Genomic DNA, 14,120 nt, shown 5'->3' with positions numbered 1-14,120 from the left:
AATCAAGCTATGGCAGTAAATGGAGAAAAAATTAATATCGATGGTGCTGTTTTACTTTGCATATCAATAGAAAGTATAGATAAGAGTAGGAACAGTGGTGCAATGTTCTACGTAAGCCCACAAGCTAGGAGTCTATACTTATCAATGGATGTATTAAAGCGGCTGAAGGTAATTAACATGTCATTTCCAAGTCCAGTAAACGCTATGACTGTGAAGGAAAATCCTAAACAATCGGCCGAATGTGGCTGTTTGAAGCGCACGGTGCCTCCAGAGACACTAAAGCTTTTGAAGCTGGTGAATCGAATGTTTGAGATAGTTGATTGTTGAAAGATATGCAATATTTATATAGAATACATGTCCGCATTTTGTATACTATTGGATGGGACCAATTTATATCCCTAGAGCTAACATAGTCCTTCACCATTGCACATTCAATGGAAAGATAAAGGGGAAAAAGATTTAAGAAATGAGAGAGGATGGATAGCATAGAACGCATACCAATGGGAGAATCAAGTAAATGCTGCCACAGAATGCTAGTAACTAGGAAAAATGATGGAAATCCTGAACGCACAGTGGATTTGTCTCCACTCACCATTGTAAGAGAGAACCCTATGCCATGAAGTCTCCTTTCCACAAGGCAAGATCCATATCTGAAGAGAGCTACAAAAAAGTCACTGATGCATGGAATTGCTTTTACAGTGTTCCAATTCGAGATCGAGACCGTCACATGACAACTTGTATAACACATATAGGATGATTCTGATACAAAAGAGCACCTAAGGGTTTTTTGTCCAGTGGGGATGTTTTCATCGCGTCTTGATGAGATCATGGCCTACTTTCATAGAAGACTTCTTTGTATTGATATATTATAATTATGAAACCCAACTGGAGGATCATTGGTAAAGGACAATTGATTTTCTGGAGCACATGGGGAAATCAGATGCCCTACGAAACGAAAAGAAATTCCAATTTTGTAATAAGTTTGGTGACTTTTCTGGCGTCAGAATATCTGATAACTGAGTGGCACCCTTACCCAAACATATTGAATCGATTGGTTCATTCCCAACTCCTAAGTCGATTACGGATATTCGGTCATGGTTCGGATTAGATAACAAAGTGGCCCGTTACGGATGCATTAAATATATAATGGAACCATTTGAACCATTACTTTGTCATAAGAGTATTTCATGGAATAATACTCTTAATGGCGCTTTTTGATTGCAAAAAAAAAGAACATGGCGTGCAGACTTTTGGCCCAAAAAAACTACATGTCTAAGAAATGACTTGTCCAATGGAGTACTAGAGTACTAACTTAGTCAAAAATATTGTCTTTGTGAGTCTCAAATGCCAGAATGTTACTCTGGATTATGGACATTGTGAAGTGCTCCAGGAGCCTTACTTTGAAGGTGGCCAACTTGAAAAGGGATTCTGAGTTCCTGGGGTACCTGAACAAGAAAATCAAGAAGGGCCCCACAAAATTCATGAATCGTCTCTCTAACGAGTTTGACGTTGACGGGGGGACAATCAGGAGGGCTATGATGGAGGACTTGGGGTTGTTCTCATACACAAGGACCCCACGCCACCTGTTGATGGGCACTCTGAAGGAAAGAAGACCGCAGAGGGGATAAAGGCAAATGGATCTCTTTTCTAAGTGCTTAACGATAAGCATTCTTTACAATAAAGTATTGACTTTGTCGGAACTACGACGACGCTTTGGTTCAAGTTGGCTGAGTATATACGTTAGGCTGGCAAGATGTTCGGTCTAGCAAGGAATTGATTTCGCTCTGATAGTTTTTTTTTTTTTTTACACCAAATATTTAATGCCATGTTGATAGCCTTATTGAGCGATTCAGCGCACTCATCAATAACATTTGGGCTTGAACCGATAGTAGGTAATGATGCTGATTCTGTGTGGGACCTGAAGACTCCATCTCGAACTTGTTGATTCACGATTGTGATGTCGATGGTTGAACTGGCTCGTTGGCTGATGAAATTAGGCTTGTTTATTTTATTAACCAAAATTTATTTCAAAGATTTTGAAATACTGGAAACATACTACAGAATGATACAATAGAGTAATAAAAACATTTAAAAACACAAACAAACATTAATTAATATCTTTAAGACCTATGCTTAATTGTATTTAAAATCATGATATAGTTTTTTTTAAATATTTATCAGCCTCCGTCAAGCTTGGTGCTGGATGCTTTCATGGCGGAGATATAGAATTGAATTTTCACGATTTTCACGTGAAGATATATTTTGTCATTAAAAGCTGGAATGAAAATATCCTTTCTGTTCACTGAGTCTCCAAAGGCTTCCACTACCAGTTCTCCAAGAGTATAGAAAACAGGTTTTAAAATTGGGCACTTCCACAGAAGGTGTGAAGCCGTTTCTCTTCCTGAATTACAGAAATAGCAATTAGGGTTGTCCGATAGATATCCTGATACCTTCAATGTTCCTGTCTAATCTGTGAAATTTGGCTTGTTCCCTTTGCTTATAAAAGTCAGATAGTTTTCATCCATCATTTTTTCAGAGACTCTCCTCATGTGTCAATTTCTCTACTACCCCCACAGTTGACATATAGTTACAAAGAAACAGATAGTGAATATAATTATACATTTCACTTAGTTTATATTTGAACATCTGACGTTCTTACACTCAATGCTTTGGTCTACCGATTGGAGGAGGTATGTCCGCATAAAAAAGCTAATTCCTTTGTGGATTTTTAATTAATTTGAAATTAACTTAATTTCATATTTTCCCTTTACAGAGGGGATTAAGTACATGTGCATACATTTTGAAGTAGATATAAAAAAAAATCAAACGATATTGATTATTCAAAATGAGCCAAATTGAGCATGAAAAATAAGAATTACATCAGGCAGGCTCATCCTGAAGCAGCATGTACTTTGTCAAGTTAGATCTCTGACTGACCTTTTCTTGAGCTTCAAATAACTTTTCTTTAGCATAAGGTGACTATTTGATCTTAGTTACAAATTTTGTTATCTTTTTTCTAAAATGCTTTAATTCTTTGTCATTCTCGATTGCATTGTCCTCAATCAAATTCAAACTATGTGCAAAGCAACCGATCCCTGTCGTATTCCACCTAATTTGAGCATTCTGCAAGACATATTTTGTGTATGATCAGTAGTAATAATAACAAATTTGTTGATTAGATCAAACTCCATAGCCCTGATCTTCAAAAGCTCTCAAATATTTGCACCACTATGAAATCCAAAAATGAATTAAAAGAAAAACATTTTTGTACATGATTACTGGATTATAAAATGAGCTGTGATGGGGATGAACGTCGTAGTATTAATGCTAGACCAGATATCTGTCGTCAATAAACAAAAGAAGCCTTCTTCAGTAGATTTTTAACCACCCTTTTTTCATTTTCATATATTTATGGTGAAGATATTCAGTCACCCTTCTGCGAGAGGGACGATCATAATCTTTGTATAGTGCAGAGCTGTATTATCTTAATCCTTTGCCTTCACCAAAAGATAAATATTTTAGATCCTTAATTGGAATCATGACAGTCCTTGGATCAAGCATTTCTTTTTGAGGGGCGGATTTTTTTTTCTGGATATAATCATAGACTGACTATATTATTATTTATAAAATAATTTAAAGCAACTTCCTGGATGTTTTCCAAATGAAACCAGAAAGTTTTATATTTTTGCTGCATAGACTGCAAATCCCAATATTTTTATCTTTGAAAAAATCTCGTAAAAAAATGCTAAAGAATGCTATTTTTACCATCGCCTTATTTCTTACAGGACAGAATATGGGCAGATAAGAAGAATGATTTCCAAAATTTTAATTAAAACTTGGTTTAACTTGTATAAGAGATGTAGGGTTGACAATTTCAAAATTTTCAGGTTCATTTAAAGATTCAAAAAGATAAGAGGGCTATTAGAGTTACATAGGTCACAAATTTTGCCATTACTTTTCTCATTATTAAAATTATTAATGGCCACAAGAAATTTATTTTGTCTTCAGAAAATTATTTATCAAATATAAATGCATATTAAAATTTTAATATCAAAAATAAAAATTTAAAATTTTGCTCAAAAGTCAACATGTTTCTACATATTGTTGCCTATGGTGAAACATAAATTCTAAATTTCACAGAAAAACAAAGTTAGTTCAGGAAGATTAAGATGTTATAATGGGCTTGAAAATGAAAACAGTGAATCCCAAGTTTTGATGAGTTGCAAGGTTTTGACGGGTTCCGAGCTTTTAACAAGTTCTGAGTAACACTCGGCTTTTTTTACCTGCGAACCGAGTTTTTTGCGTAGTTTTTTAGTTACTTCATAAAATTAGAGTAAGGAGTATAATAAAGTCAGTTGACTACTCGGGGTATTGCGACCACATTCCATATTTTACCCTATCTAAGATATTAATATGGTGCTTATCATACTATGATGTAGTGCTGGAAATAAACTCAAGTACTTTCTCTGTGTTATTGTTCATGTCGATTGATCCATCCTCTTTTATTACTCAGACATCAAAAGAGTGGATTTCTTTAAGAAATTTAATAATGGATAACAGCCATTCAAAGGTTCTTCTTGTAAAGATAAGACATCAAACTTTCTGATGTTAACCACTAGACCCGAGGGCTCCTAAAATGATTCCAGGATCTCAAACACTGCTATCATATACGTAGTTATCTCTTTCAAAGGACCCGTGCTGTAGACAGTTAAGTCATCCGCGTAAAAGGAAAAAGATGTGACACAAAATATCTCCTTGCTTGCGTTCCCTAGTAATATCAAAATAATCTTCCACAGAAAAAAGAGCTAAATTTAGAAGAAAAGTATCTTAATATAGCTGCTATTTTGTTAATGATTTTCAGGGCAAATCCATATCTTAATTGTTGTAACAGTATATATTTGTGAGATGGCATCAAAAGCCTTCTGAAAGTCCACAAGCATTACTGAGAAGACCCTCCTATTCGCCTTATCAATATCAATAGTGTCTTGGATTTATCATGTTATGTATGGAGGGAAGTTATTCTTTTTTTGATAATTCCTGAAAGAATTTTGTACGATGTATTAAGAAGCGTTATCGGTGTATAAGTTGCTATATTAAGTTTGATTTTGTCTATATTTAGTATAGGAATTAAAATATTTTCACTCATAAACTTTAATCTAATATGTGAAAAAAGTAATGACAGCTATGCTGCTCTGCTTGAAAATACTAGTCAAATGTTCATAGATACAGCTGAATTTATGCTTATTTTTTTAGCGCCCCAGAAGATCATATTTTATATAACTTTGGTGGTAATAGATGCCCACTTAACGAAAATATATCCCTGAAGAGCAAGTGGGTTTCATACCTAAGCGACACATTTGTGATATTACGCTGAACACAGATAGAATTATTAAAAATGCTAAGTCAAAGGGGGGATATAGTACAATAATACCAGTTTATTTCCGCAAGGCTTTTGATATAATAAGTCACAACCTGGTTTTAAGACAAATTGAAAAAACTTTAACGATAACATATATAATATATATGTCATCACTAAATTAATAATATAGACTATTTCAAATCAATTAATAAGATTTTAAATAGTCAATTTATTTTGATAATAAAATTTATGCGAAAAAAATAATTTTATCACAATAAAAAACATGCTTAAATTTATATATATTAAATTATTTTCAAACGTCAAGAGAAGAGATTTTATTAAAGTTATTTAAGTACTATTCATACAGGTTCATACGGATTTTTTGAACATATTTTGTTAAAGCTTAAATATATTTATTCATTTTAAACAATACATTTATTAAGTATTTTATATGAGGTATTCAAGAGGCAAATGGTTCTGCAATTTTAAATGTCATACTTTGACTTGTTCATCCTTAGGGATAAAGCTGAGGATCCAGTGCTCATGAAGTAAGGTACATAACCCTTCCTGAATATTTTCTTAAACATTTCTTCGAGGATTGGAGAAAGTAAAATTGCATCTCTGGTAATAAGTAGAGATGAGAAAATTATCATAATTCAGAAAAACCACGCCCAAAGAATGTTAAAAAAATAAATATATATAGCGTAACTTTGAACGACGACATAACTGTTCACAGAGATCACTATAAACTATAGAACTTCTTAGTTGCGGATAGGTCTCTTTCCAAAAAATACATTATTACTTAACTTTAAGCTCACCGGAATTTAGACAGTTTGACCATCCTCAGTGATAAGTTATTGGAAAGCTTCTTTTTTTATTTGAAAGATTAATAAGAAATTTTTGTAATGGCAGGTCATTTAGAAAAAACTTTTGATTTAATGCAGAACGAGGGGGATAAACGGTAATTCTAATTTTATAAGGTGTATAAGAGGAACCAAGTCCTAAGGTATTATAATTTCAACGTCAGCAAAAGGAAATAAGTTGAATGGTTAACTTTTTATTACAGATTCATTATTGAGGTTTTTCGACCTAACCTCTTAAATATATTAAAATTCGAACAATATTTCTCAATTTGAGTTTGTTAATGACTATATGAAGTTGAAATATTATGCACGTCTGGTTCCACATTGAGATCTTCTACGACAAAAGGGGATATTTATCATTCTTATATAGTAGAGTTATGGTTTATCAAATCTGATCATTTTAAACTCCATTTTATAAATTTATGTTTTCCTTATTTATATGCCTTACTATACAATAATCAGTACATTAACAATTTTTGTTTCTCTAACGTTTATAGATAAATAAAATACTATTTCAAGGGCTACTTGAAGCAAAAGAAAAATAATTTAAAACTTTCATAATATGTATTATTATATAAAAAGTTAAAATATAAATATTTAATTTAACTCAGATATTTTAGAACTTCCATTTTGTTAAAATTGGTAGATATTACTCCTGCCATGTGTGATAAGTTGCATGCTTCGTTGTTCGGAAAATTGAAAGGTTTAGGTATAACTTGGGTAGCCCAGTGTGTTTTTTTTTCTCGCATATTAAACCAACTAGAATAAAATATTTTTCATTTAATAAATATATATTTGAATAACTTTTGATGATTTTGGCAGGACAATAAAGCCATCCTACTTTGGAGAGAAGAAAATGTATGATGAGCATAATTAGGATACAGTGTTACAAATTATTGTATGATATAAAACCAATGTGGAGGGATTCCAGTTTATTGTTAGTATAATTGATACTAATGATTCAGTATCCATCATTGAAAATATACAGTCCAATACATATTAACTAATATATGCTAAACATATATAGTTACAAAACCCAGTTACTTTATGGAAGCTTCTTATTTTACTAATTACTTATATTGTAATTAATTAACTACAAATACAGAAATAGTGAACTCGTTCAGATTAATACTTCTTTTGCCTTTATATTAGTAGAAATGGTATAATGTATTCATTGATACCAGATGGCAGTTTTCTAAACAGTCGGGAGCAAATATCTGCTATAAGTCCCCTTTAAAATGTGCCAGACATACAATACATGTTATAAAAGCAGATTTTAAATTATAATTTAGCTCTGTAGGAAAAATTAATTCTTGAAAAGTTTTTGTTTTGATTTGTTGATGGGCTACTAAATACAAGTTTAAGAAATAAGATAAGACAAAAAAACTTAAGACTACGTACTAAAAAAATTGATTTATATGAGTAAATAATTAGTGATAAATGTTATAGTATCAAACATAACTATAATTTAAATTAAATCAATAAAATTTAGTTCAATGTTGTCCGAACAATCCATATGAACCTATATGAATAGTACTAAAATAACTTTATTAAAATCCCTTCTCTATATGTTTGAAAATAATGTAATATATATAATTTTATGCATGTTTTTTTTTTATGGTAAAATTATTTTTTTTTCTCATAAATTGTATTATTAAAATAAATTAACTATTTAAAATCTTGTTCATTGATTTGGAATAGTCGTCGTACTAAATTATCCTTATTTAATGACATACAATCTACCATTATAGATAGAGAGATAGATTAACAAACGTATACATGAAGAGAATAAAAATCTATGTTTTTCTTTCTTCTAAAAACACTATTTGTGATGACTGATGCCTTTATTTTCTGCCCTTTATGGGCCAATACACAGGCCTACTTGATTTATAAAATTTGAAATATTTTCCTACTTCAGCGTGTATCAACTTCGCGTACATGTATGTCCTGCTTGCAAGGTTTCTTCAATTTATGATGATTTTATGTAATCTATTGACAAAAATCATTTAGTTTAAAAATAGATGAAGAATATAGCAACAATGAGTTGGAGTACCAACAAGCAGCAACAATATTGCCTTAAATGGAATAATTATGCGGCATCAGTTACATCAACATTTAAAAACATCTTAGACGGAGAAGATTTTGTGGATGTGAGTTTAGTAGCGAGTAAAGGTCACGCCCTTAAAGCTCACAGAGTAGTTCTGGCCGCATGTTCTGTTTATTTCAGAGAAATTTTAAAGGTACGATAACTAACATTATGTTATAATTTTTACTATTAGTACAATGAAAGGCTTCAAATAAATGTCATAATAATTACTTTAAATATTATTTATATAGGAAAATTGTAAATTATGTGACTACAAAACCTTTAATCAAGAATAAACTTATTTGCCTAGAGATTTGGCGGTTAAAGAAATTATGAATATACTTAATAATTAAAAATCAACATATAAAATTATTTTATAGTTGTTTCGTGATTTTTTTCCTGTTGATTACTTAAAACTTTTAAATAAAAATATGTATATCCTAATCGTAATTACAATTTTTTATATTGAATAACGTAGTATTATTAAAATTTCAATTATTGATTGGATTTTGAGTTAACAAAAATATTCAATTGAATAAATAAATATTTAATTAATATCTAAAGGTGTAGTTTATGGTAAAATTAAGAATATCTGGAATTGGAAATTAACAAAATTTCTCAAAGATTTGATTCAAACTAAATCTTAGATTTAATATTTAACTTGGGTCACATAGTAATATGGTATATTTTATACAAGGTTGACAAAAATATATATATAAATTATTATTTTTTATCTTTTTTACATAAATGCAAATGTAAATGCGTACTTGTACTTGTTATACTATGGTTTAAATATATATGTATATGTTACAACACATTCTTTTCCTTTAATTTCAGTATTATGTAATAGTTTTCCTTCAAAATTAAGTAAAAATAATTTCAAATTGAAAGTACTATTCCATTTTATTTATTGTTCATATGTATGTTGTCTTTACACACTCGAATATGATTTAAAACACGAGTCATATGCCTATCTTATACTAGTAATATTTTTTTATACACTGAGTATTCACGCATTCCCAGTTTAGTATTCGCGGATTTAATCATTCGCAGTTTTATTTTTGGAATAGAATTACTCCTTATTCGCGGTTTTTTTCATTTCTTATAAATTACCAACAGCATTTGTATATTTATGTAATAATAATAATAAAATTATTGCTGATAAACATTTCTACAAAAACGGTTTAATACTTTTAGTAACCGGCATAGGCTTTGCTGGACGAAAATAATGTAGTTTGTTAATATTTTAACTACATTTGTAATAATTTCCTTAGTTCCATCAAGCCAAAATGTATAAGGAATGTTCATCCTTCTTCTATCAATGATTCTAATATTATAAACCTTCTTAGAGTAAGCAAATATGATATGTTGAAGGGTGGAATGTTCTTTGCCGACATGGTTAGTTACTACAATTTCCTTGGGAACACTGTACTACATGTCATTAAGAATAAAGAAACACAAATCTGAAAGAACATTTATATTACTGTGAACTTTAATGCAATTATTTCAATTGTCTGTTATGACGATGGAGGTATAATAAATTGTTTTATTTTTAATGTATCTACTGTGTTCAAACAACGTTAAAACTAATTCATTAGTACTAATAGTTCTGGTTTTTATCAGCAGTGAATAATGAGGGCTAACTGTAATTTAATCAATGATATATAAGAATATGTATTTAATTGTTAATTAAGAAAAACCTTCACTACTGGGTTACCTTTAAAAAATTTTGACTGATTTTTTCAAAATTATATAATTCCAAGACAATCGTTTAAGATATATAGATTTTTTTGTAATGTTTTATACGAATAAATTATATTTCAATAGCCATTATTAGGAACATATAAGCAGGGATGGGACTTTTGTAGAGTACAATGTTGTTAACATCAGCTTTATGTTATATGAATTTGAGAAGATAAAATATATTATCGTTATAGAAAACTTTCTAAAGTTTAAAAAAAAAAAAAAAACATTAGTGCAGACAGAATTATTGTTGGTCTTAATGCCAAATATTCCAAACAGTCTCATATTACACATGACAGTTTTTCTCCAAAATGTAACAATACACCCCCTAGTTCAAACTAGATAATAATGATAATGTGTAGGTATATACAAACGTTTGCGCTTACAATAAGACAGTTTAAAATAGACCACAATCTTTTTCAAAACTGCTGTATCCGTATCCAACAATTATTTTATAAACGTATACATATATGTTTGAAAATACATTTTTAACGTTATTTACTACACGAGTAATCGAAAAATTGAGTGATTATTTCAAGAAAGATGTTTGCACCACTAAGATCTAAAAAAAAGGGAATATTTCTGTAAAGAAAGAATAAAACTTCCAATCATTTTTCTTCTTTCATAACATAAAACAGTATTTTTTCTTTACAAAAATAACATCACTATTTATAAATGAATCATGTTAATGTGATAAATTTATTTATTTAAATGTTTTTGAGTGTTTAGGGGGATTACAACATCTATTATGCGCTTAAACGCAATTTATTTCCAAGTTCTTTGTGTATAATAATCTTCAAACCTCAACAATTCTCCACTAATACAAAAGAAGTTCTCTGATCTAAAACGTTTTTTGTTTGGGAGGAGATAATGCCACGTCAGTAATTTTGCTGCTTCCAACATTCCATTTAACATAATATTTCCTTTTGTAAACCACCTTAATAATAGTATATGAAAGAGTTAAAGTCAGTTCTAGTGTTGAGATAACAAAGTTACTTGAATTATAAATATAATTTTTACTAAATGCATATGGGTAATTCCATAAAAAATTTATCCACCATGAATTGTTATTACAAAAATTGCCTTTACAAAATCCCCCTCCCCGAGATAAAAAAGGAAATCTGCATATTCCAGTTTATTTCAGAATTAATTAATTAAAAGCCCTGCAATTATTCATATTAACATACAGCTACTAAGGAAGTAAATAATTAATGACGAGTATAAAAATCCAATAGTATACCCATATATGTTTTACGAATAATTTTTAACGATGAAAATACTTAAATTGAATACATAAAATAATACTTAGCCTCTATTGAAGGACTCAAAGAAAAGAGTAGACATAAATAACGTAAAATGAGTAATTATTTTCTTCTTTTGTCATATAGGCTTAAAAGAGTAGGCTTTAAATTTTTGGAATTTGGAGCATATTTAAGAGACAAAATTCAATTTTTGTCAATGTTCTTGTTTATTTCCTTCCTCCCCTCCTTCCTTCTCACAAATGATTGTAGCAGATAGAATAAAGCGTCATGAAAGCTAGCCTGCTGTCCTCCAGAACATTCTTCAAATTATAAGGGTTACCATGTTGATTGACGGTTTTTTTTAACATGCCCTAAAAAACATGATTTTCATCACTACACATAAACGGTATTAAGAGGCTAGTAAAGCTCTCACTGAAGTCAGCCGGTGTTTGTTAGCATGAAATTTTCATATTTTGTATTCCTTGCTTTCACACATTAGAGGGGAATTTTATAAGGCGAACTATAGACAGAGTTAACAAAATCAGTTAATTTTGTTTCTAAATTGTCAACAACTCCATCATGTCAAAATAATTAGTTGACTTGTCAATTTATTTCAAGAGCTCCAGAGTCTGAATTACGTTGGAACGGGATTGGCACTAATCTTTACTGTTTCTTTTTGCAGTTGTCCAAGAGATATCTAACCGTACATGGTAAAGAATTAATCGCTCATGTAAGGTCTTGGATTGAAGTTTATTAGTTGACTTGAACCCAGAAGGAGAACACATTCTCAATTATGGATTACTAGTACCTAGTTATTTTTCCTAATAATTTCCTCTCCTTCTCGACGTTCTGAAAAACTCAATTGTTCCCATAGTCATTCTTTCCTCGATTAAAAAAATCAGTCACATGGATGCCATTTTCGTCAATGGTATATTTCCCAGAAATCTAGATAATTTTTTAATCTCACCAACAAGTTACAGTTCAAGGGCTTCATGCTGATTTTATAAATTTCAAACTGAGACCCGCTCTGAAGTTGAAGTATATGTAGGGCTTCTTAGAACTCAAAATATATCTTATTTGAATTTCTCGTAACTTATTTTTTATATTTTTAGAATACGGAACAAATCTAAGGCAAGGGAGCTATCTGGGAGATCACTATTGAGTTACATATTTGTAGTCATTGCAATGGTTTATCAGTGGGTGATCAAACCTGTTCACTCAGTATGATATTATATCAAATCCCTATTACGAATATTTCTCGAGGCCGGACCCTCACTAGCTAGTATTATTCCCATGACCTTCGTTGTTTTTGAGTATTTTATGGAAGGAAAGGATTCCCCCCCGTTCTTTTCATTCGATGTGAGTATAACTGACTTATTAAAATTTATGGTTAATCCAGAACGTTTTGAAAATGATCCTAGTTCCTCAAATACTCGACGCAAAGCAAGTGTAACATATTCAATAGATCCAGAAAAAAACATGGTAAGGTCATCTGTGCATAGAAGAAGTAATTTAGTTTTTTTTGATATTGCAGATTTTTTTTTTCAAAATGTTGTCTCACTCCCTTAATGGCTATCAAAAATAGTGATGGAAAGAACAAGTCATCTTGTTTACAGACTAGTAAAATATCAAAATTGAGCTTTAGCTGGGTGACACAATACCAGTTGATGATAATTTGATGATTGTCCCTACCATATAAATAAACTTCATCGACATCTCATAGCCTATAAGATCAAACAAGATGTGTTTATGAGAAACTGAATCAAAAGTTTTTTTAATAATCCACAAATAAAGTGGTGAAATCGTCCTTAAAATAACAATGGTTACGTCTTGGATCGAACGAGGGATATCCTCCTCTCTTGTATTCTTCATAAATATCTGCTGGGGTCGTTGATAATGTGCGGAAGAACTGCCATTAGTTTTATTATTAAGGACTGCATCAGAATTTTGTATGAAGTATAAAGTAAAGTTATTGGTCTATAGATATCAATATCCAGTCTACCTTTATCTCTTTTAGATATTAAGTCAAAATTCCTTCTCTTATAAATTGTGGAATAAAGCCAACTTTCCAGATTAAATTTTATGTCACTTCCAGTATAGGTGCTAGTTTCGAAACAAATCCATTATAAAATTCGAAAGTAAGTCGGATATTCCTGGCGCTTTTTACCTTTTCTTATAGCCCATGATATATGCAATAATTGATTTTTTAGAAATAAAAAGCCCAAGCTCCCTAAATATATCAATTGGTAACGATAACCCGGCATCTATGATGTCTTTAGGTAATAACTATGACCATATATCATCCATTTAAAACAAAAGGAACAGGTATCAACCGAGCTACAATTACATAGATTTTGATTAATATTCGACAACTCTTTTTTCTATTCTTGAAGGGTCTGTTGAAACTTTACTATTATTTAGCCTTAACGCCAAGATTGTTCTTGAGTTTTATTTTTTAATGCTCGCGGTGAAGGAAAGTACTTGATAATTGCTTCGGTCAATTTGGATTTAATTTTGACAATTTAAATTTTCTTCTAATTCTCGTTTATGTAGCTCTATTTCCATCAGAACTATACAGTCGCTGAACACGTTGAATTAAAGCTGGTCGTTTTTATGTATTTTCTCCCATCTCCCACAAAAATACTTTTGGCGAACGTTTCCACTCTTTTCCGCGCTGAGCTCAGGGTTACTAAACAGTTTTTGAGAAGCCACAAACTATCATCATATATTTTTTTTCCACTTTTGGGTATCGATTAATAGTGAAATGTTGAAATTCTAGTGAGATCCCCAACTTAAGGTAGAAATTTTAAAATTTGCAAGGCTAGGTG

General features: G+C 30.7%; 1 protein-coding gene across 5 annotated transcripts in view; it reads left to right on the top strand.

Annotated features, from left to right (window-relative positions):
• The window catches only part of LOC121126603 (uncharacterized), a 50,352-nt gene that overhangs the window by 18,160 nt on the left and 18,072 nt on the right, over window positions 1–14,120 (top strand). For 2 of the 5 annotated variants that reach the window (XM_040721896.2, XM_040721894.2), the window contains exon 1: window positions 8,129–8,462. The exons of 1 other annotated variant lie outside the window; for it this stretch is intronic. In XM_040721896.2, the coding sequence (XP_040577830.1) occupies window positions 8,244–8,462 (219 nt within the window). In that variant the 5' untranslated portion in view covers window positions 8,129–8,243. Of the gene's footprint in view, window positions 1–8,128; window positions 8,463–14,120 lie in introns of those variants that run through there. 2 more of the 5 variants (XM_071892018.1, XM_040721895.2) reach the window with 2 other exon arrangements.

This window comes from Lepeophtheirus salmonis, chromosome 12 (genome assembly GCF_016086655.4).
Source record: "Lepeophtheirus salmonis chromosome 12, UVic_Lsal_1.4, whole genome shotgun sequence".
Classification (NCBI taxonomy): domain Eukaryota; kingdom Metazoa; phylum Arthropoda; class Copepoda; order Siphonostomatoida; family Caligidae; genus Lepeophtheirus; species Lepeophtheirus salmonis.
This window is presented reverse-complemented; position numbering and strand designations above follow the sequence as displayed.